Source organism: Lepidochelys olivacea, assembly GCF_965140295.1.
Source record: "Lepidochelys olivacea isolate rLepOli2 genome assembly, chromosome: 2".
Lineage (NCBI taxonomy): Eukaryota > Metazoa > Chordata > Testudines > Cheloniidae > Lepidochelys > Lepidochelys olivacea.
Genome location: NC_140412.1, coordinates 40174851 through 40199745, shown reverse-complemented (window position 1 = coordinate 40199745; position 24895 = coordinate 40174851). Strand labels below are relative to the sequence as shown.

General features: G+C 43.0%; 1 protein-coding gene across 1 annotated transcript in view; it reads left to right on the top strand.

Moving 5' to 3' along the window:
- VPS13B (vacuolar protein sorting 13 homolog B) overlaps nucleotides 1-24895 on the top strand; it is a 928263-nt gene that overhangs the window by 537789 nt on the left and 365579 nt on the right. Inside the window, exon 25 of the mRNA XM_084621078.1 lies at nucleotides 15677-15883. Within this exon, the coding sequence (XP_084477204.1) occupies nucleotides 15677-15883 (207 nt within the window). The remainder of the gene's footprint in view (nucleotides 1-15676; nucleotides 15884-24895) is intronic.

The following is a 24895-nucleotide window of genomic DNA, read 5'->3' as shown; positions in this document are numbered from 1 at the left end:
TGTGAGTGGTACTGCACAAGACACTGCATTCCGACAATTTCTTCTTCAAAAAGCTAGCTATCAATGAGACAAGACAGATAAAAGAGACACAGTGGGTAGCCCAGTGAAGAAGATTCTTGAAGGATTTTTCAACTATTAGTGCTTAATAAAATAAAAGTATGTCATAAGAATGGCCGTACTGGGTCAAACCAGTGGTCCATCTAGCCCAGTGTCCTGACTTCTGCCAGCGCCAGATGCTTCAAAAGGAATGAACAGAACAGGGCAATTATCAGGTGATCCATCCCTTGTTGTCCATTCCCAGCAGTTAGAGGTTTAGGCTTATCCAGAGCATGCGGTTGTATCCCCGACCATCTTGGCTAGTAGCTAGTATCCTCCATGAACTTATCTAATTCCTTTTTGAACCCAGTTATACTTTTGGCCTTCACAACATTCCCTGGCAATGAATTCCACAAGTTGACTGTGCATGGTGTAAAGAAGTACTTCCTTTTTTATGTTTTAAACCTGCCACATATCAATTTCATTGGGTGACCCTTGTTCTTGTGTTATGTGAAGGGGTAAATCACACTTCCTTATTCACTTTCTCCATGCCATTCATGATTTTATAGACCTCTATCATTTCCCCACTTAGTCATCTGTTTTCTAAGCTGAACAGTCCCAGTCTTGTTTACCCCTCCTCACATGGAAGCTGTTCCACACATTTAATTGTTTTTGCTACTCTTCCTTCTAACTTGTCCATTTCTAATATATAATTTTGAGACTAGAACTCGACACACATTCAAGGTGTGGGTGTACCATGGATTTACATAGTGGCATTATGATATTTAATGTCTTATTATTTATCCCTTTCTAAAGGTTCCTAACGTACTCTTAGCATTTTTGACTGCTGCTCCCCATTGAGAGGATGTTTTCAGAGAACTATCCACCATGACTCCAAGATATTTTTCTTCAGTGGTAACTGCTAATTTAGATCCCATCATTTTGTATGTATAGTTGGGATTATGTTTTCCAATATGCAATACTTTGTATTTATCATCACTGAATTTTCATGTATCGTTTTGTTGCCCAGTCACCCAGTTTTGTGCTGTTCCTTTATAACTCTTAGCAGTCTGCTTTGGAATTAACTATCTTGAGTAATTTTGTATCGCCTGCATACTTTCCCACCTTGCTATTTACCCCTCTTTCCACCAATTTTACTCCGTTGTTTAACCATTTTCAGTCCTCTTACTATTTCTTTTAATTTGGGGTATACATTTAATTTGAGCCTCAATTATGGAGCTTTTAAAAAGTTTCTGTGCAGCTTGCAGGCATTTTACTTTTGTGACTGTTGTTTTTTATTCCATTTAACTAGCTTCCTAATGTTTGTGTAGTTCGGCTTTCTGAAATTAAATGCTCCGGTGGGAGGCTTCTTTTGTATTTCCGCTCCCCCCCACAAGGATGTTAAATTTATTTATATTATGGTTGCTGTTACTGAGCTGTTCAGCTATATTCACCTCTTGGACCAGATCCTGTGCTCTACTTAGAACTAAAAGAAGAATTGTCTCCCCTCTTGTTGGTTCCAGGACTAGCTGATCCAAAAAGCAATCATTAATGGTGTTGACAAACTTTATCTCTGCATCCCTTCCTGAGGAGACATACTTAGTCAATGTGGGGATAGTTGAAATCCCTCATTATTATTGGGTTTTTTATTTTGAAAGCCTCTCTAATCTCTCTGAGCATTTCAAAATCACCATCACCATCCTGGTCAGGTGGTTGGTAGTGTATTCTTAATGCTATACTCTTATTATTCAAGCATGAAATTTCTGTCTCTAGGGAATCTATGATACAGCTGGCTTCATTTAAGATTTTACTATATTTGACTTTTTCTTTCACATATAGTGCTACTCCTCCACCTGCAAAACCTACTTTGTCATTCCTATACATTTTATACCCTGGCATTGCCATGTCCCATTGATTGCCATCATTCCACCAAGTTTCTGTGTTGCTTGTTGTGTCAATATCCTCATTTGATAGCAGGCACTCAAGTTCACCCATCTTAAAGGGTATGTCTATACTACGAAATTAGGTTGAATTTATAGAAGTCAATTTTTTAGGAAGTTATTTTATACAGTCGATTGTGTGTGTCTCCACTTAACACATTAAGTCGGTGGAGTGCGTCCACAGTACCGTGGCTAGCGTCTACTTTTGGAGTGTTGCACTGTGGGTAGCTATCCCACAGTTCCCGCAGTCTCCGCCGCACATTGGAATTCTGGGTTAAGCTCCCAGTGCCCGATGGAGCAAAAACATTGTCGCGGGTGGTTTTGGGTACATGTCGTCTGTCGTGCCTCCCTCCGTGAAAGCAATGGCAGATAATCGTTTTGCGCCTTTTTTCCGTGCGGATGCAATGCTATTTTCAGCAGACGGTGCAGTAGGACTGCTAACTGTCATCATCGAACCACCGCTTCTGCTGCAACGCTGCTCTGCTGCTCTTGTCTCGATAGCGAATTTCTCCATGTTGGCTGTCATGGGCTCCCACTTCTGCTGCAACTCTGCTCTCCTGAATCCACCTTGCAGTCATCAGCCACCGCTTCCACTGCAACTCTGCTTTCCTGCTCTCCTACAGACGTCATACCATGGCAAGCGTGCAGCCCGCTCAGCTCAGCTCACTGACACCAGCGCTGTTGTGTCCTGGTGTTGCTGGCAGCGGACGGTGCAGTAGGCCTGCTAACCATCGTCATCTACTGCTTCCACTGCAACTCTGCTTTCCTGCTCTCCTACAGACGTCATACCATGGCAAGCGTGCAGCCCGCTCAGCTCAGCTCACTGACACCAGCGCTGTTGTGTCCTGGTGTTGCTGGCAGCGGACGGTGCAGTAGGCCTGCTAACCATCGTCATCTACTGCTTCCGCTGCAACTCTGCTTTCCTGCAGACGCCATACCACGGCAAGCATGGAGCCCACTCAGATCACCGCGGCAGTTATGAGCATTGTAAACACCTCGCGCATTATCCTGCAGTACATTCAGAACCAGAACTTGCAAAACCAGGCGAGGAAGCGACGGCAGCGTGGTGACGAGATTGATGAGGACATGGACACAGACTTCTCTCAAAGTACGGGTCCCGGCAATTTGGACATCCTGGTGGCAATGGGACAGGCTTATGCTGTGGAACGCCAATTCTGAGCCCAGGAAACAAGCACAGAGTGGTGGCACTGCATAGTGTTGCAGGTCTGGGATGATTGCCAGTGACTGCGAAACTTTCACATGCGTAAGGGCACTTCCATGGAACTTTGTGACTTGCTTTCCCCTGCCCTGAAGCGCAAGGATACCAAGATGAGAGCAGCCCTCACAGTTCACAAGTGAATGGCGATAGCCCTCTGGAAGCTTGCAAGGCCAGACAGCTACTGGTCAGTCGGGAATCGATTTGGAGTGGGCAAATTTACTGTGGGGGCTGCTGTGATCCAAGTAGCCAATGCAATCACTGAGCTGCTGCTACTATCAAAGGTAGTGACTCTGGGAAATGTGCAGGTCATAGTGGATGGCTTTGCTTCAATGGGGTTCCCTAACTGTGGTGGGGCGATAGACGGAACGCATATCCCTATCTTGGGACCAGACCACCTTGGCAGCAGCCAGTACATAAACTGCAAGGGGTACTTTTCAATGGTGCTGCAAGAACTGGCGGATCACAAGGGACGTTTCATCAATGTCAACGTGGGATGGCCGGGAAAGGTACATGATGCTCACATCTTCAGGAACTCTGGTCTGTTTGAACAGCTGCAGGAAGGGACTTACTTTCCAGACCAGAAAATAACCATTGGGGATGTTGAAATGCCTATAGTTATCCTTGGGGACCGAGCCTACCCCTTAATGCCATGGCTCATGAAGCCATACACAGGGGCCCTGGACAGTCGTAAGGAGCTGTTCAACTATAGGCTGAGCAAGTGCAGAATGGTGGTAGAATGTGCATTTTGATGTTTAAAAGCATGCTGGTGCAGTTTACTGACTCGGTTAGACCTCAGCGAAACCAATATTCCCATTGTTATTGCTGCTTGCTGTGTGCTCCACAATCGCTGTGAGAGTAAGCGGGAGATATTTATGGCAAGGTGGGAGGTTGAGGCAAATCTTCTGGCTGCTGATTACGTGCAGCCAGACACCGGGGCAGTTAGAAGAGCACAGCAGGAAGCGCTGCGCGTCAGAGAAGCTTTGAAAACCAGTTTAATGACTGGCCAGGCTACGGTGGGAGAGTTCAGTTTGTTTCTCCTTGATGAAAACCCTCCCCCTTGGTTCACTCTACTTCCCTGTAAGCCAACCACCCTCCCACCCTTCGATCACTGCTTGCAGAGGCAATAAAGTCATTGTTTCAAATTCATGCATTCTTTATTAATTCGTCACATAAATAGGGGGATAACTGCTAAGGTAGCCCAGGAGGGGAAGAGGGAAGGACAAGGCCACACTGCACTTCAAAACTTATTGAATGCCAGCCTTCTGTTGCTTGGGCAGTCCTCTGGGATGGAGTGGTTGGGTGCCAGGAGGGCCTCCCCCACTGCATTCTTGGGCAGCTGGGTGAGGAGGAGATGGAACTTGGGGAGGAGGGAAGGCAGTTACACAGCGGCTGCAGCGGCGGTCTGTGCTCATGCTGCCTTTCCTGCAGCTCAACCATATGCCGAAACATATCAGTTTGATCCTCCAGTAGCCTCAGCATTGCCTCCTGCCTCCTCTCATCACGCTGCCACCACCTATCATCTTGCTCTAACCACCTCTCCCCACGTTCATTTTCTGCTTTCCTGGACTCTGCAATTGTCTGCCTCCATGCATTCTGCTGAGCTCTTTCAGTGCGGGAGAACTGCATGAACTCAGAGAACATTTCATCATGAGTGCGGTTTTTTTTGCCTTCTTATCTGCTCTGGCCTCTGGGACGGAGATGATAGGGGGAGCGCTGAAACATTTGCAGCTGCGGGAGGAAAAAAAGAGAGAGTAGTATTTTAAAAGACACATTTTAGAGAACAATGGGTAGACTCTTTCACGATGAATGGTTTCAAACAGCAGTGCCCTCCTTTCTCATACCAAGCACCCATTGGGTTGGCCATTTAAAAGTAGGGGCTGCGGTTTTCGGGTTAACGTGCAGCACAAACCCAACTAAACCACACCCCCTGCACCCAGTTCTCTGGGATGATCGCTTCACCCTTCCTCCCATCGCATGACTAGTATCAGGGAAGATCCCTGCCAGCCAAACGCAAACAGCTCAGCGTGAATGCCCCCCCACCGCATGTCTAAAAGCGGGGATGATTTCTTTTCAGCCACAGGCAAATAGCCCATCAGGAACGGCCACCTCTGAATGTCCTGTTAATAAAATTCCCCTATTTCAACCAGGTGACCATGAATAATATCACTCTCCTGAGGATAACACAGAGAGATAAAGAACGGATGTTGCTTGAATGCCCGCAAACACCAGGACCATGCAGCTCATCATAGAAGCCGCATGTCTGGGTTCTGACCAAGAGTGGCCGTTTGCCTGTTTGGTTTTTTGGCATCCTTGCCTGAACTCCTTAATTTTCATGCGGCACTGCTGCTGGTCCCTGTTATAGCCTCTGTCCTTCATTCCCTTGGAGATTTTTTTCAAATATTTTGGCATTTTGTCTTTGGAACGGAGTTCTGATAACATGGATACGTCTCCCCATACAGCGATCAGATCCAGTACCTCCCGTTCGGTCCATGCTGGAGCTCTTTTGTGATTCTGGGACTGCATGGTCACTCTGCTGATGAGCTCTGCATGGTCACGCCACGCTGGCCAAACAGGAAATGAAATTCAAAAGTTCCTGGTGCTTTACCTGGCTAGTGCATCTAAGTTGAAAGTGCTGTCCAGAGCAGTCACAATGGAACACTCTGGTATAGCTCCCACAGGCCAATACCCATCAAATTGTGTCCACACTACCCCAAATTCGACCTGGTGATGTCAATTTCAGCGCTAATCCCCTCATGGGGGAGGAATACCGAAATCAATTTTAAGAGCCCTTTAAATTGACAAAAATGGCTTCGTCATGTGGACAGGTGCAGGGTTAAATCGATCTAACGCTGCTAAATTCGACCTAAACTCGTAGTGTAGACCAGGGTTTAGTATTTAGACTTCTTTCATTTGTATGCATACACTTATGAAATTTGTCAATATTTACTTGTCTGCCTTCATGTGATGTAATTGAATGGGACTCTTTTTCGTTGCACTGTTTCTCTTCAGCTCCTAGCTGTACTTTATCTACTTCTATCCTCTCCTCTTCACTAGGATATAGAGAAACCCCGTTAATAGTTCATTAGTAGATCTTCCCCTAAGGATTGCCTCTGACCAAACCATATGCTCCTCTGCACCTGTCAGCTTTCTCCAGCCCATAGTTTAAAAACTTCTCTACAATCCTTTTCAATTTTACATGCCAGCAGTCTTGGTTTAGGTGGAGCCCATCATTCCAGCATAGGCTCCTCTTTTCCTAAAAGGATCCCCAGTTCCTAATAAACCTAAAACGCTCCTCCCGACACCATTGTATCATCCATCCATTGAGACCCTGCAGTTCTAGCTGGCCCTGTGTGTGGAATCGCAAGCATTTCAGAGAATGCTACCATGGAGGTCTCGGACATCAATCTATTACCTCACAGCTTAAATTTGGCCTCCAGTACCTCTCCTCCAATTTTCCCTATGTTGTTGGTACCTGTCTGTTCCACAACCATCGGCTCCTACCCAGCACTGCACATGTCTGTTCAGATATCTTCGAAGGTCCGCAATCTTTGCATCTGGTTGGCAATTCATCATGCGATTCTCCCAATCATCACAAACCAGTTATCTGTATTTCTAATAAATCCTCCATTACTATTAACATTCTCTTCCTAACAACTGGGATTCCTTCCCCCCAGAGGGGTATCCTCAGTGTGAGAGGATACCATCAAATCATCTGAAAGGAGGGTCTCAACTGTGGGATCGTTTCCCTCCACTCCAATTTGATGTTCTCCTTCCCTGAAACTTTCATCCTCCTTGACAGCACAGAGGCTGTCAGACTGGAGGTGGGGCCACTTTACTGTGTCCCGAAAAGTCTCATCTAGTGTACCTCTTTGTATCCCTTGGTTCCTCCAGTTCAGCCACTCTAGTCTCAAGAGCCCGTACTCGGCCTTTGAGGGCCATGAGTTGCTTGTGCCTAATGCACGCATAAGCTACCTCCCCACAAGGCAGGTAATTTTACATGCTGCATTCATTGCAATAAACTAGATAGCCTCCTCTCTACTACTGGACTTCTGCCTGCATTCTTTTTACTCCTGCAGATTTTTTTGCTTTTTTGTTTTGCCAAAGGTGGTTCTTCAAGTGGGTGCCTCTGTGTGTGTTCCATTCATGGAGTGCATGTGCCCCATGCACCTGAGACTGGAAAATGTTTTGTTTACAATGTGCATTGCTTTGCAAATGCACCCTACTGTCCATACTCCCAGTCAAGAGTATAAGGCATGGTGGGAACTGACCACCTCTCCTGTTCCTTTCTTCCACCTGTGGTCTGAGGTGGAACTTCTCTAGTGTCTGTAGCTTTACTTGGTGTTCTTTGTTTTATTAGTTTTAAATAGTTGCAAATAGAACTTTGTTAGCTTAGTTTTAGTTTTAGCTAAGCCTCTTACAGAGCTTCGTGGGTGACCTCCATCTCTGGGTACTGGGTACCTAGCATGCCCACAGCCCCAGGTTTCAAGAACTGGGTCCTTTGTCTTTGGACCCTCATGGCCAGTTACAGCCCTGACATATATGTCTGTTGCCTCAGAAAACCACATATTGCCTCCAACTGTAGCATCTGTGAGACTTTCAGTAGCCAAACTCATCAATCCTGTGAGTTCAGACTTCAAATATTCCTGATGGATTGCTTGATGAGACAAGAGTCCAACCCCAGCCTGTGCCCTTTTGAACACGGTTGTCTCCGGCTCCAGGACCCCTGTAAGCAGAGTTAAGAACTCTAACAGAAAATGGGAAACACGAAGAGGATAAGAATGAACACCTCCACAACAACATATGTGAGAAACCCACTTCTAAATCCTCAAAGAAAAGGACTTTTTCCCTGACCCACTCAGTCAAGTAAGGCTATGCATTCCAGTACGGGTGTGTCAGGAGTTGAGTACTCATCCCTCAGCACTGAAAACCAAAAAGGTTCAGAGGCTGCTATCTACTGAAGTAGCAGTACTGGGACTGTCCTTGGTACTAATGAGGGAAAGAAGTAATTGGATGCCTCCAGCACTGATGGTACCGATCGACCTGGAGAAGGAATCGCTGGTACTGAGAACCACTGCCTTACCAAAACTAGGATCCTGCGAGGTTGGGAGAGTATATGAGGCTTGCAGACAGTTCCTGCCACTTATCTAGAACCACCTCACAGGGTCCTAGAGTTTAGGATCCAGCCTGAGCCTGGAAGTCTACACTGCAGGTTTTTAATTGCAGTGCAGACATAACCTGAGAGAGTTCATGAAGGTATTATCAGGAGAGTTTCTGCACCTGTGTCATGAGGACATATTAGTGTTCCCTTACCAGGACAACTGGTTGCTCACAGGGAAGTCATGCTAGGAAGTTCAGGTAGCAACTCTATCCTTACTTGGCCTTTTACAATAATTAGGACCCTGAGTAAGTGCAGAAAAATCCACTATAACCCCATACAGACTATAGACTCTATTGGAACAACTCTGCACTCAGATACTGCCAGGACATACCTATTTCATGACTGGTTCCAGGCTATGATGATGCTCATCATATCAATGCTGCGGGAGCCCCCAAACAATAGTGAGATCCTATCTCACCCTCCTAAGCCACATTTTTTCATGTACATATGAGAGACCTTGTGGGAAACTTTATCTTCAATGTCTTCAGGCTTGGTTACAGATAGCCTCTGTCCCAGACAGACACAGTCTAAACAAGTTGATTTTGCTCCCCAACAGGATACTAGCCTCACTCACCTACTGGAAAAATATGGAGACAATATATGTAGGGATTCTGTTCATCTCTCCTCCACCCACCAAAAGTTGATTACAGATGCCTCTCTGTTAGGTTGGGGGAGCCCACCTAGATGAGCACATATCCCAAGGTACTCTGTGACCAAATGCTATACAGCAAAATGAAAGAAATTTTCCACATGGTGTCAGCATCATCAGTGATCCCCAGAGGGTTTGGGGAGATCCCAACTATGTTGGACTATTTCCTTTCTCTGAAAATGTTTGGATTGTCGTTCAGCTTCTTTCGGTACACTTAGAAGCTATTACTGCCTTTGAACCCCGGTGAACAACTATGGAATCGTCACCCATCTGGTCTCCATATAGTTATTTAAAGGCCTTTTCAGAGCCATTTCTCCAGTACTGAAACCAGCCCCAGTATGGGATGGCAATCTAGTTCTATTTGCATTAACAAATCCCCCTTTTGAACCTTTGTCCTCATATATGCTTTCAGTCATCTATCCATGAAAATTGCCTTTCTTGTCACAATTATCTCAACGAGGAGAGTGGAAGAACTGGGAGCCCTTATGACAGACCCTCTATATACAGTCTTCTATAAGGATAACGTTTTCCTTACGATTACATCCCAAGTTTGTTCCAAAGGTGAGCTCAGAGTTCCACCTAAACCATGTCATCCTCTTTACCTGTCTTATACCCAAAGCCACATGTCAGAAAGAAAACCATGAAGCTCCACACTTTGGATGTCCGATGAGCCTGAGCTTCCTACCTAGAGAGAACAACGTTCATCAGGAAATCCCCTAAAATATTTGTCTCCTTGGCTGAATGTATGGGAGGAGAAGCTGTCTCCTCATGGAGACTTTCTACATGGATTTTGGGCTACATCTTGCTTTGCTATAAATAGACTGCAATCCTCCCCCACAAGATGGGATGGTACATTTCACTAGGGTTCAGGCAGCCTCTGTAGCTTTCCTACAACATGTCCCTGTTCTCAAGATATGTAGGGCAGCAATGTTAGCTTTGTGAGACATTATGCCTTGGTGCCAGCTTCAACAGCAGGGGCCCCCTTTGGCAAAGTATTTCTTCAGTCGGAGGGTACAGCCAAGTTGCTTGCACCCTCCTTCTTAGTGAATACTGCTTTTGAGTCATCTTGAGTGAAATACATGTAGCAACCACGACTTGAGAAAGAAAGAAAGAATGATTACTACCTTGTACAGTAACTGGAGTTCTTCGGGATGTGTGGTCCCTATGGGTGTGTCTATGCTGCAGCTGGGGTGAACCTCCCAGTCAGGGGAGACATTAGTGGGGCTTGTGCTAGTTCACTAAAAATAGGTGTGTGGATGTTGCTGTACCATCAGAGGCTCAGGCTCGCTGTCTGAGCTCAAGCCCAGCCTACCCCCTAGATCCAATCTTGGGTAGCTAGCCTGAGCCTCTATCAGTGATGCAATGTCCACACTGCTATTTTTAGCGTACTAGGTTAAACCCCACTAGCATGAGTCTGTTTACTCAAGATGGGAGGCTTGCTCCGAACCTCAGTGTCAACATACCTTATGTGTATTCCACCACCACCTCTCCTTCCCTTGAGCTTTGGATCCTTATCCTTAGAATATTCCTGGTAGAAGAGGAACTGGAGAGTGGTTGTCTGCACTGCCCTTAAATCCTCAGCTTGGAGCACAAGGAGTAGGGACACTGCTAACAAAAATATTTTGGTCTCAGGCGCCACAGTTGCATATACACCTTGAGTGGAATACACACAGGGACCACTCATTATGAAGAACTCCAGTTACTGTATAAGGTAGGTACCCATTTTTTATAAGTCCCCATCTCATAAACACTTACTCTCATATATATAAAGATTTGCCGGATCAGGGCCTAAGTCTGGAAATGATAAAGTTGTGGTTGCTGGGGTAATCTGTACATTGTCACTTGTGCACATGCATAACAACGTGCGCTTTAATCAAATGCTCTTTTTTCCCCATTGCTTCATTTAGTGCACATATTGGATGATGGTCGGTGTGCAAGGCAAATGTTCTGAATTTATTTATTTATTTAATCCTCAATATGTGGTCCCCTACCCCATTCACTGCACATTCTCCAAGCCCACATTATAGACTCTGCCTCATTCACTACATGCCCTCCACTTTATGCAATGGATGAGACTAGGGTTCAAAGTGTGTAGGTTGGATGATGTGTGATGAAATTGGCAGGGGATCACACACTGAGCAATAAGGATAAAAATTAAACATTGAACAGCAACCATAATTGAACAAGGTCCATCCAGGCTGCACAATGAATATGATGCTGTAAAGGCATATTCAGAAAGAGGCAGAATAATGAAGTGCAGACAACTTTAATTTTGGCATTTCAAGACTTTTGAGAGCTTCACTTTGCAACCTTAACAATATTTTTACATATTTTTGTATGGAATAATATTGCACAATTTTACATCCTTTGGAGTCTGCCTTATTCCATATTCATCTTCATAATACTGACTTAAACAGTATTATACCCACTCACATGATGGTGATTGTGGCTCAGGCTTTCATGCTGCTCTGACCTTCAGACTGTAGACCTTATAGGTCATAAACTATTCACAAAAGCCACTGTAGTGTTAATTTCTTAATTTTGTTGCCATGCCATGCACTCAATATCCTAAAACAACTTTTTTTAAAGCAAATAATCTGGTCACTTCTAATTCCTTTTTCCTAAACTTTCAGAGGCTCTAATCCAGGGGTAAGCAAACTTTTTGGCCTGTGGGGCACATCTGGATATAAAAATTGTATGGCAGGCTATGAATGCTCACGAAATTGGTGGGAGGGGTTGCGGGCTCTGGGGTGGGGCTGGGGATGAAGGGTTTGGGGTGCAGGAGGGTGCTGGGGTAGGGGGGCTGGGGACAGGGGGGATTCAGGGGTGCAGGCTTCTGGCAGCACTTATCTCAAACAGCTCCCGGAAGCAGCGGCATGTCCCTCCTCCAGCTCCTATGTGGAGGTGCAACCAGGTGGCTCTGCGTGCTGTCCCATCTGCTGATGCCACCCCTGCAGCTCCCGGAAGCAGCGGCATGCCCCCCTATGACTCCAACACAGAGGCGCAGCACCGGCCAGGCGGCTCTGTGTGCTGCCCTGTCCGCAGGCACCGTCCTTGCAGTTCCCTTTGGCCACAGTTCCCGGCCAGTGGGAGCTGTGGGAAGTGACGCTTGGGGTGGGGGCAGAATGCGGAGAGAAACCTGGCTGCCCCATGTGTAGGAGCCGCGTGGCAAACTCCCAACCCCGCTTCCCAGCTGGAGCTCGAGGGCCGAATTAAAAGGCCTGATGGGCCGAATGCAGCCCACGGGCCGCAGTTTGCCCACCCCTGATCTAATCACTTATCTTGATTCCATTAGTGTGTTATTGTGTCAGTTTAAATAAATTAATCTGGTTTTGAGTCATAGGGTTGCAGAAAACAACTCAAAACGCAGCACTAGTGTCTGTAGCCCTGAAACCAAAATATTGTCAAAGTGATTGCTTTTCAAAATGGGTGAAAATATTTATTTTTATGCTGCATCTACACTTGGAGTTGGGGGTGTGATTCCCATGGAGTCCAGGCAGGTTTGTACTTGAGACGGCTAGCCCGTGCAACTGTTCACAGCTGCCTGTGCTACTGTGACTGTACTATTTTTAATGCATGAGCTCAATGAGAGCTAGCATAAGTATGTCTGCGTGAGCTAGGAATCACACCCCTAGCTCCAAGTGTAGACATAGCCTGGGTCTTAAACCTTTAGTTGCTAAGTTTTACTCCACAAGTAATACTTAAAGTGGAGTTAATCAGATCTTGAAAATAAATATGTATAATGGAAAATCTGATCATTAAATCCTGCTGTCATGGACAGTGCTTCTATAACCTATGATGTTATTCATTCACTTACTAATAATTTTAAATGCTATACAAAATGAAACCAAAAGGGACTAACAATTTATTTGTGTTTAGTGAAGGGCCTTGGGGGTTGCCCGCTTTCCCGGCTTTATTTAAGCAAAAGTCATAAACATCAGATTTTGAATTTTTTTTACCAGATGTTCAAGAATAGAAGATGGAAAATAAAATTACATAAACAGCATCTGATACCTATAAATTCACAGTAGGATAACCAAGAAACCTGATTCTTTAGAATGGCAGACTATATTTTGTCTGTGCATGGCAGCCTTAAATTATCATATACTTACTGAATTTGTTAGATTTCTAAGGACTAAGTGTTTTACTATTGAATTACTATGTATTGATTTGAGGCTAAATTCTGATATTCTTATTCCCTTGAAACCAATTGGAGTTTTACCTGCAATCTGTTGAATTTCCATATCATGCATAATTAATTAATTCTGAGTGGAGTTATGTGTTTTGATTTATTTTTGAGAAAGAAACGGATTAGCTCAACAACCGCTAGCAGTTACTCTTCGTTAATCATCAATTTGTTTCTAATTTTGAAGAGATTACTGAACCTAATGATAATTATATATCTACCTCAAAGTTTAAAAAGTGTTGCCAATACTAGGAACAAAAGGAGACTTCACACTGATGTTGGCCCTTCTTTAATTATTAACAATATGTGGGAATGGTCAAACAGTTCCCTTGCAAAAGTTGCCACCAGCAAGGTAAATAGAAATCACTTCCTTTTTAAGAAACAGAAGCCACTGAAATGTAATAAACTGTATTTCAAAATATCAGCAAATTAAAATGCAGCTTCACCATGCTCTCTACAGAGTTGGATTCTAATATAACTTTGGGGTTATGTCTCTTTTTTGCATGAAAGTTGAGTATTTTTTCTATTTTCATATATATATTCTTGAAAAATATTTTCCCTCACCTAACAGAACTGAGATTTTCTTTTTAATCTGAAAGACGTATTTCCTTCTGGTCCCTAATTTTAGCAATTTTGTTCATTGTGACCCAGTCTCTGACTGCTGACATAGATGTCACCTGCTGAGATAGTTTTATATACTTACACCAACCAGCTCCAGTTAATATAATATCCTCTTAATATGGGAAAGAACGCTTAGCCTTAGTGAAAGTTGAAACTCTGTTTCCAACTTCTCAGCTCTGGGACACTCTGGTAACAAATTTCTTCACTGGATTATTTGTGATGGTGGACATGCACATGGCAATGACACCCATCCCTTCACACTCTCTGCTTCTGCCTTTCTTATGAGCAATGGGGTACTGAAATTGTCAGAAATCCTGCTTTCGTAGGGCACCAGTTCTTTAAACTATCCACTATTCTCTTGAACAACCATTTTTTAAATTTTTGGGGGGCAGTTTCCAAGAATGTACTGTTTGGGCCTGTCTAAGTATCCCACTAAACTCCCAGAAATGATTAAACTATCACTCATGTTATCAGATCATTCATTTTTAAAATTGGAAAGTTTTGTTGTTTCTTTTGCTAGTGTAGAGTCAGCCCCAGTTAATAATAACAACTTAATCAGTCTGAAGTGTGTTATTTTCAATTATGTGGAAACAAGTATGAAAATCTGAATGTAATAGTTTTTAAATAAAACTGTTTAATGATTGTGGTTAGTTACAGTAATTAAAGTAATAATTAAATAAGTATCACAGAATATCAAGGATAAACTTTACGAAAATAAATTTCTGCTATAGATAGAAAAAATATCATTGTTTGATTATTACTCTTAATGTAGGGAGACATGAATGCAATTCATCTACTGTTAACAAAAAACTGTGTGTCAAAAAGTTATATGACCTGCTCATTGTAAGTCTTGAATCTTCAAAAGAAAAATCCAAATGAATTAAGAAGCTTTTTATAAAACTCTATCACTTCACCTCTTAAGAAGTAACTGTAGCTTAATCTTTGAGACTTCATCACACATTCACACGCAGAAAATCAAGTACTGTTTTATATCAAATATAGATTGACAACAATGTTTTCCTGCATCTGTTCTGCCCACATAAGAAGCCAGCTTCGTAGCCTGGATGTGTCCTGAGGCTGAAATTTCTTATAAATATAAGAATTTTTTATAATGGCAGCTGGGTATGGTATCCAGCTGTGGATCTGCTTATGTATTGTTTGCAGTATTCTCTGGACTTGTTTTATATAGTATATGGCAATATGTTGTCATACAAATGTCATGATTAATGCTTATTTACGAAAGCTTGTGTAAATATCTAAGAACTGAGTCAAACAATGTGCAAGTTAAACAGTATGTTTTCTGAATATTGGAATGACATATCCCAGGAGGCTATTGAGTTGGATAGTGGATGTTCTTTCTGCGTATATAGAACAGTTTCATGTGTAGCATGGAATCATCATTTTAGTATTGTTAAAAAGGAGTCTCTCTTACATTGTTTATACTTTATAACATTCATATTCCTTTTTTCTTGTGAGTTTGCCTTTTCATAAGAATCAACTAAAAGGGCAGTCAGTATCTCTCTGTGTGAGATAATCCAGAAGTTAGATTGATAGGGTTTTTTTATTGCTAAAACTTTTACTAATGAAAATTTTACAAGACCAGATTTATGACTTATATTTTTATGAACTACGTATTGTAGTTTGATTTTCTAGTATATGTTTAGACAAGCAGTGCTTTCAGAGTGAAACCACTATGTTGTAATTGTTGTTAATTCATTTTATAGCAGTATAGTCTCTTATTAGGATGTTATGCATTGTAAAAATTGAGCTCTGATATGTAGTTTAAATCTCGCTGGAGGATTTTGATGGTGTGATGGATTTTCCTACACCTAATTATGAAGAACTCCATCTATTTTTTCTTCTTTAGGTACAGCTTCTGTATGAACTGGCTGACATCATAAGCAAAGTCTGGAATAAGATTCAAAAGAGAGGTATGCTGTATCAATCTTCTGTTTACGCGGAATCCATGACAGGGCCTGCTCCTCCTACCTCTCCAATTAAAAGTAGTATTGGGACAGCTCCACCAGATACCAGCACATATAGCCCATCTGCTGACTTTGGAACCACTACAGAGGTAAGTGTTTCTGGAAAAAAAAATCCTATGAAGGACAATCTGCAAAGTGTGGCAAGTGACCAATTAAGAATCACAGAGATAAAATAAGAGTAACAGTATTCCTATATACTGTAGTTATGATTATAATCCTCTAAACATGTAATACTCTAAATTTGGGAAAACCAGGAGGAGGAAGGAAGGAAAATGGTTACAATATTGCTGCCATATTAATTATATAACAAGCTCACTGCCATTAGATGAATCTTGATTCTTTTAAACTATAAGTAGGCCTCTACCAAATTCACAGTCTCTTTTGGTTAGGATTTTAAAAATAGTAAATGTCACCATTTCAGATATTTAAATTTGAAATTTCACGGTGTTGTAATTGTAGGGGTCCTGATACAATAAGGAGTTGTTGGGGAGTCGCAAGGTTATTGTAGGGGGGGTTGTGGTACTGCTACTCCTACTTCTGTGCAGCTGCTGGCGGTGGCGCTGCCTTCAGAGCTGGGTAGTTGGAGAGTGGCGGCTGCTGGCAAGGAGCCCCACGCCGAAGGCAGAGCAGCAGCACAGAAGTAAGGATGGCCTGGTTTGGTATTGCCATCTTTACTTCTGCACTGATGCCTGCAGAGCTGGGCCCTCAGTCAGCAGCCTCCCCTCTTTGGCCACCCAGCTCTGAAAGCAGCAGCACAGAAATAAAGGGTGGCATGGTATGGTATTGGCATGCTTACTTCTGTACTGCTGCTGGTGGGGCACTGTCTTCAGAGCTGGGTGCCCAGCCAACAGCCACTGCTCTTTGGCCACCCAGCTCTGAAGGCAGCGCAGAAGTAAGGGTTGCAATACCACAGCCCCCCCCACCCACCCACCCAAATAACCTTGTGACCTGCCCCCCGCAACTTGTGACCTGCCCCCCGCAACTACCTTAAGGGTCAGGACCCCGAATTTGAGAAACACTGGTCTCCCCCATGAAATCTGTAGAGGATACGATAAATGTACACAAAAGACTAGATTTCATGGGGGGAGACCTGATTTCATGGTCTGTGATGCGTTTTTCATGGCCGTGAATTTGGTAGGGCCCTAACTATAAGCGTAAGAAAATTATATTTAGGTGTTTTTTAAAACAGAATATGAAGGAGTTTTTCAGGTGCAGAATTATAAAGGTGATGGTGGGTGGCCAAGATGTTTTTGCTGAGGCTAGGGCCAGGTGAATTTTTGTCTTTAGTTTGCTGCCTGGTCTAAGTCTCTTGCACAGGTTGTACTGATAGCCATATTTGGGCATGGAGAAGAATTTTCTTCCCCACCATACTGGCTGAATCAAAGCAGGTTTTTCACCTTCATGGGTGAATCTGCTGAGTCTATTTTATGAATGTGATGCCTTTCAGACAGTTGTCACTGAGCTGGTATAATAATTCTCATGGCAAGTGAAGGCTATGCACTTGGAAAGTCATGGGAGTTGTGACTTTGCATCAATGTGGTTGTTAAGGTCAGCTGGTTATATAATTAGCTGACCTGCTATAAACCCAGCTCATGGGTATATTGATGGGTCAAGGAGATAGTGGTAAACATGGGATAAGGATAATCCTGTGCCGTGCTGCATGTATGAAGTACCTGGTTCTTTCCACAGACATGAGTATGCGAAGTACAGTTCTGGAGAGACAGTTTCCCATTTTTTCGATAAGCTTGGCTGTTCGTAGAGCAGGCCCTTATGACAAATTTGTGGGAACAGGATTAGCCAGTTAGTTTGAATTCTGGAGTTCGGTTGAATAAAGTTGTGACCAAAATTGCTTTAACCCTATACAAATTGTCAGCGTGTTAATTTTAGGGTAGTTGGCGACTGGGAGGAATTGGAGGTGGTGACTGGCACTGCCCACTTTTTCACATCCATTTCACATAGAATCAGCGAGATTACTGTCATTAAAAGGATGGAGTTGGAATTCCTCTTGTTAATCTAGTTCCACTGCAATATTTGCCTTAGGTTACTGGAGTTGCCTGGGTTTCATTTTTATTGATACGTTAGTTTGTTATGTATGCTCTACCATGTAAAATGTAGACAGGGTACAAAAGTTAAGATGAACAATAACAGTGACAAAACATTATGGCTACAATGGCTACAATATCAGTTCATCAGCTACTGACATTAAATCCCTTGCTGTTAAAAACAATAACCCCACCGCCATTATAAATAACTATATGTTTTGCACCCTCTTTTCTTTATATTAACAGCAGTATGTAAGAATGTGGAATACTTGCTATACCCAGACAATTACGTGAAACTGATTTAGTAATTTTTAAAATCAATTTGTGGCTAAGGTGGTTGTGGTATGATGGATCCAAGTGAAGGTACTGTATCCTTTCCCCTTGAAAATTTTGTTGAATCATTTATTTCATTTCAGTTTTTTTCTCCTGCTCTCAAGAAAATGTCAAGCTCTAGCCAAACAAGATTTATGTCTTGACCTGAACCTAAGTGTAGCATGGTGAGTTAGCTAACAAAGGATGATACCAGAAAATGCAGTCAATAATTTTCCTTTCTGAGATTAAGCACATCATCTCAGTCAGCTATTCAGTACAGTACTTAGAGCCAGTATTTGTGCTCAGTGTTTGATTTCTCAGTTAAAAGCTTATTACAGCATCACTGAAGCATCAGGCAAACTACGCAGTTTCTGTCCTCCTTTCGAATGTGCATTGCATCATCACACAGAACGATGATTTTAATGCTTGTATTTCGATAAAGTTGCAGGTTGTGTGAAGTAAAAAGTTTTGCTTTTGCATACCTCTGAAATTCTAATTCTGAGAGATCATGAGGATATTATAGCTGTAAACTAAATCTAACCTGTGAATTACCAGCAAAGCAAAAGTATATCTATAGTATGTTAAAATAAATTTAAATGTATGTGTCAGAATGGCAGTGTATTACATTCAATCCTGTAATTTTAATCCTAGCTTACTGACAGTGATTCATAATAGAATACTTAATTTATACAGTACTTTCCAAACAAGGATCTCAAAGCACTTTACAAAAAAAAATATAATTGTGCTAGAGACTGTGCAGACACGTTGTTAAAGATAGGCCTTGCTGTAAGGAGTTTACCATCTAAACGTGCAATCAAAGGATGAGAGGGAAAAGAGAGGCACAGTCAGAAAAAATAACCTGTCTGGGACCATGCAGCATGTTACTGGCAGAGATGAGTATACAGTGCATATGCCCTAAATTCAAGTCCAGTTGCCTAAGCAATTGGGATTAGATTCTATTCCATGCACATGGGGCAACATGGAAGAAGGCTCAAAGACATGAATGGGACAAAATGAAAGGGCATTTAGGCTGGTGGCATTGTGGAATGAAGGGAGTGAGGGGGAAAATGGTAGAAGATGAAGCCTGAGATATAGGGTGAAGCTTTGTTGGGTAGGAACTTGAAGGATGAGAAGATTAAATTTGATAGAATTAGCAGGAGGAAGCCTGCAGAATGACTTAAACAGAGAACTAATGCTGTCTGATCAACAGACAAGGTAAAGCATATTGACTGCTACGTTTTTAGTGAATTAGGTGGGAACAACATAAGTATTAGGGAGGTCAGAGAGGAGGCAGCAGTCAAAGTTGGAGATAAGCATGTCCCCAAGTGTTTTCGCCACTGGAAAAGAAAGGAAAATTTAAAACATTGTACAGAAAGAAGCAATAAGATTTAGGGGTAGCCTATTTGTGTGACAGGAGGAGTCAGATTTTGCCCTAAAATAGACCAGGAGGCTGAGGGTGGTGCAGAGGACAGAGGCTTGTAGGAGCCAGTGCATTTGGAAAGTAAATGGTTGAAATATCTTGTGAGAATCCTGGTCCAGTGGCTTGCTCCCACAAGCCAAGATAGCATTCTAAAAATAAATTAGCCTTTAAGGACAGTTCAGTATGGTATGGAACCCTCCTGGAAGGGCTCTAACCTCAGCTCAAAGGGGGGTGGTAGGTAAAGGTAATAGGAAAGTATCTCCTTGCACACCCCCTCTCCCCCATCTCAACAACCAAACTGAAAAGTAAGCTTAAAGAGTCTGGCTGTGTGAGTAAGTATGGAGAATTCATATTAGAAAAATATATAGCCATGAGATTCTGGTCTAACATTAGTAGTGTCATCTGTATGGATATGGAAGTCCTTCATGAGTCTTTGAGATGGCAATATCAGGTTCTGGGAGAAAGCCAGTCACCACTAGGTGTGATCCATATGCCTCTAGGATACCCACATTGGTCTTGGTTCCCAGGACTCCCTTACCATGTAGTTGCGTCCCAAAGAACCTCTTTTTGATCCGTCCCTTTCTTGAATCTGAGGACTGATGTAAAAAGCATGGTCATCCGTCCTCTCTCTAGGCTTGTTTTGTACCAAGTTACCAGCAGGAACAATCTGAACTAGCATAGGGCCTGTTATGTCATCCAACTAGGTCTTGATGATGCAAAAACGGTCAAGCGTATCAAGCATAGTATTAACAAGCCCTTGTCCATTAATGGTAAATAGTCACAACTATTTAACGCCCGGATTTTACGTTGCTTAAAATTGTTATGATCTGGTGGGCAGTCTTCATGATTCTACTTATTTTTCTTTTAATTTCCTCACTTAATTTCTGAGATTTTAAAATGAAATTAGCTACTGAATGACAGACTGAAACCATGTGGACTGCTGTGCAGGAAGCAGCTTACCGCCCCCCTCTCTGGCTCCCCAACTATTCCTGGACCTACATACTTTCCTCTTGACATCATTGACATTGCAGGTGCACCGGGAGAGTTGTAAAGGAAAGGGAGGCCATAGTGTTATTTCACAGGGGGAAAAATCAGTGTTGGCCAAATAGAGTATGACACAATAAAAAGAAAATAAACCATATTCTCAAGTTTCTAATAGGCTATAACTGACAGAGGAAAAATAAAATTATAAAGTAATTCTGTTGTGCAGTTGTCATTGGTTGTTTCAGAAATTATAGTGTATTGGCGGAGCATTTGCAAAAGTCAGAGTGCCATAAAGGGTTGATGTCATAATAACAGAGTTGCTGTCCCACCCTTTGAGGAAGGGATTGTCAACCCTTTAAAATCAAATGTGGGAAGCAAGTAAACAACAAACGTCTCCCAAAACAACTCAAGGCCATTTTCCTCCTTGGGGGCAATTAATCTCTCATAGATCCCTTTTTCAGCAGGGTGGATTAATTAAAACAAACAAACAAACAAACAAATAAAATTTCCCTATGGGTACAGTGGCCACGGAGTTCTGGTCCTCCCTTGAATTGAGGGGAATGGGACTGAGGAGAAAAGAGAAAATCTCCTGACTCCAGTCCCCTTCCCTCCACTTGGTATGAAGCTGCAAGCATCAAGGATTACCCCCATCCTCCTGAAAGCTTTATGCCCCGTCTAGACAGGGTTTATTTGCACCAGTGGAGTTAAACCACTGCAAATCACCACTGTAGAAGCAACAATGCAGTGCATTGACAATGGGGGTTTGTAGCTGTGTAGTTATACTGCTACACAACCCTCCCCCCACACACATACACACACCAAATAACCAACAATAAAGCCTGTATATACAAGATCTGAGCTTCTTATGTCTGACACTCTTTGAGGCACAGTTGTCAGCTCCACCTTTCAACTGCCCAGCCCCTAAAACCAAGGCAGTTCTGACTGGCTAGGCTTTTCCTCTAAGCCCTGTGTAAGGGTGCAATCCCTTCATGGTTTAACCAAAGATGGGTTATTGTATATACAGCTTATTGTAGTCATCTTAAGAACTCTGGAAAGATCTGTCTGTATGGACTGAATTGCAGTAGCATGCCTACTGGAACCAAAACTAGCATTTTAAAACCTTGCATTAACTGTTACACACATGTTGCAGTTAGTCCTTGCTAATCACTTTCTAGGTGTCTACTGAAATCTAAATTACTTTTGTACTTTTTGCAAGTCCGTAGCTGTCCCCTATTTCACAGCCCCACGTGTGACAGTGCTTCCCCTTCAGGTTGTCTCAGTGTGTGTGTGTATTTCAGGGTGGGAGGGAGACAGAAACGTATTATATGCATCTCATAGAAGCAGTGAGAGAGAGCCTTTGGGAGATTGTTGAGGAAGCAACGAACAGCCTCTCTCCACTTCTGGTCCAGGGTTGCCAACTTTCTAATTGCACAAAACTGAACACCCTTTCCCTGCCCCCTGCCCTGGACCCTTCACTGGGGCCCCTGCCCTGCCCCTTCTCTGAGACCCTGCCTCCACTCACTCCATCCCCCTTTCCTCCGTCGCTCACTCTCCCCCACCCTCACTGGGCTGGGGCAGGGTGTTGGGAGGGGATTTGGGGTGCGGGGTCTGGAAGGGTGTTCCGACCTGGGGCTAGGAGTTTGGGTGCAGGTGGGGTGGGAGGTCTAGGAGGGAGTTAGGATGCGGGACTGGGTTCTGACCTGGGGCAGAGGCTTCCCTAGGGGCCACAGGGACATGCCACTTGCTTCCAAGAGTTGCACAGAGCCAGGGAAGGCAGGGGACCCACCTTAGCCACACTGTGCCGCTGACTGGATTTTTATTGGCCTGGTCAGTGGTGACTGGAGCCGCCAGAATCCCTTTTTGACCAGGTGTTCTGGTTGAAAATCGGATGCCTGGGAACACTATTCTGCTCCTCGCTCCCTAGATTTGAGTCAAGCTGATTCCCCTTATTTTCCACACTGCCTGGATTCCAGCAGGGGGTGCATTGAGAGCGCAGGACAGAGAGTCTCCCTCCTGTCAATGTTGGCGCCCGGTGGCCAGGAGAATTAATTGCAGGAAACATTCTGCTTGATCCCTGAGCACTATTACTGTATACGCATGACACTTGGCAGGGCTACAAGTTATTAAAAACCTTATTTTGAACAACATTTCATAGAATCATAGAATATCAGAGTTGGAAGGGACTTCAGGAGGTCATCTAGTCCAACCCCCTGCTCAAAGCAGGACCAATCCCCAACTAAATCATCCCAGCCAGGGCTTTGTCAAGCCTGACCTTAAAAACTTCTAAGGAAGGAGATTCCACCACCTCCCTAGGTAATGCATTCCAGTGTTTCACCACCCCACTAGTGAAAAAGTTTTTCCTAATATCCAACCTAAACCTCCCCCACTGCAACTTGAGACCATTACTCCTTGTTCTGTCATCAGCTACCACTGAGAACAGTCTAGATCCATCCTCTTTGGACCCCCCTTTCAGGTAGTTGAAAGCAGCTATCAAATCCCCCCTCATTCTTCTCTTCCGCAGACTAAACAATCCCAGTTCCCTCAGCCTCTTCTCATAAGTCATGTGATCCAGTCCCCTAATCATTTTTGTTGCCCTCCGCTGGACTCTTTCCAATTTTTCCTCATCCTTCTTGTAGTGTGGGGCCCAAAACTGGACACAGTACTCCAGACGAGGCCTCACCAATGTCGAATAGAGAGGAACGATCACGTCCCTCGATCTGCTGGCAATGCCCCTACATATACATCCCAAAATGCCGTTGGCCCTCTTGGCAACAAGGGCACACTGTTGACTCATATCCAACTTCTTGTCCACTGTAACCCCTAGGTCCTTTTCTGCAGAACTGCTGCCGAGCCATTCGGTCCCTAGTCTGTAGCGGTGCATGGGATTCTTCCATCCTAAGTGTAGGACTCTGCATTTGTCCTTGTTGAACCTCATCAGATTCCTTTTGGCCCAGTCCTCTAATTTGTCTAGGTCCCTCTGTATCCTATCCCTACCCTCCAGCGTATCTACCTCTCCTCCCAGTTTAGTGTCAACATTTGACCATTTCATTTTACCAAAAATTTGGGAAATACTTTTATCACTACAATTTATCTCTTTCCTTAAGGTGGAACATTTAACTTTTCATACTTACTAGTACTTAATATAAAACTTCTAGATATACACATTTTGGTTTTTAAGGGTGGGATTTTCAAAAGCACTCAGCATGGGCCTAGCTCTGCTCCCAATGAAGTCAATGGAAAGTGATGTCAGTGGGAGCAAAGATAGGTTCATGCTGGGTGCTTTTGAAAATCCCACAACATATACTTAACTTTATTATTTTCTGTTCAACTTTTGATAAAATTTACAGATCAAAATGCTTAGAATTTTGTGACGCTAGAATTTTTTTAAAGAAAAGAATTGAGAGGATAATATATGAAAGTGGGTCATGTGAACCACCATTGTCAAATTTAGCTCCCCAAAGCTAAGTAGCTGCAATTTTTATACTCAGTGCTGCAAACTAACAACAACAACAATATAGGTAGACTCATTACACCACAGTATTTATTTCTACTGGTTTGACTTTGGATGTGGGTTTTTTAATTTCAGATATTTTAGTTACATGATTGGAGATTGTCATTGAAATTCACTATGGTATAACATTTCATTTACATATTTATATTATTGCAATCTTTTGGGACCATTTTGAAATTACAGTGTATGTTTTGTTTATATGTCCCTACAATTTACATTTAAAACTTTGACGATTGTCAAACAAAAATACCCCATGCCATCGGTATGAATTTTTTAACTTTATACATTTTACAGTTAAAGCATTACACTATTCTGGTGGGGCCAAATGATTGTTTTTAAAGGCTTCTTTCAAGTGCAGTGGGCTTACTATAAATGAATTTGAAAAAAGTACACTCTACAAATTGTTTATATTAAACAGCAAAAGAAGTATTTGTTTATAAAATCCACAGATTATTTATACTTTAAGCTGTGAGTAATTCATTTCATGCTGACAAATTGATAGGGAGCAATGCACTCCTGTGCGGGTAAAGCTATCTAGCTTCCTGAATTTCAATCTGGGTGGTGGCAGAGGAAAAACTTGAGTGAGAGGCTTAAGTACTGGGGCTTAGAAACAGTTAATCATTTTTACCACCCTGCATTGGAACAGCGAGAGCAAAGGTAGTGCATACTACAACAGGCCACTTGTTTCTGTTTACTTAAGTACAAACAGTGGTAGAAGTGTTTAGTCCTTGGGGAAGCTCTGTGATTGAACAAGAACGCACAAGTTATTTTGATAAGGCATAGCAGTAGTGTGGCCAAAACTGTGATCATCCCTGAGCTCTAAGGCAGGCCA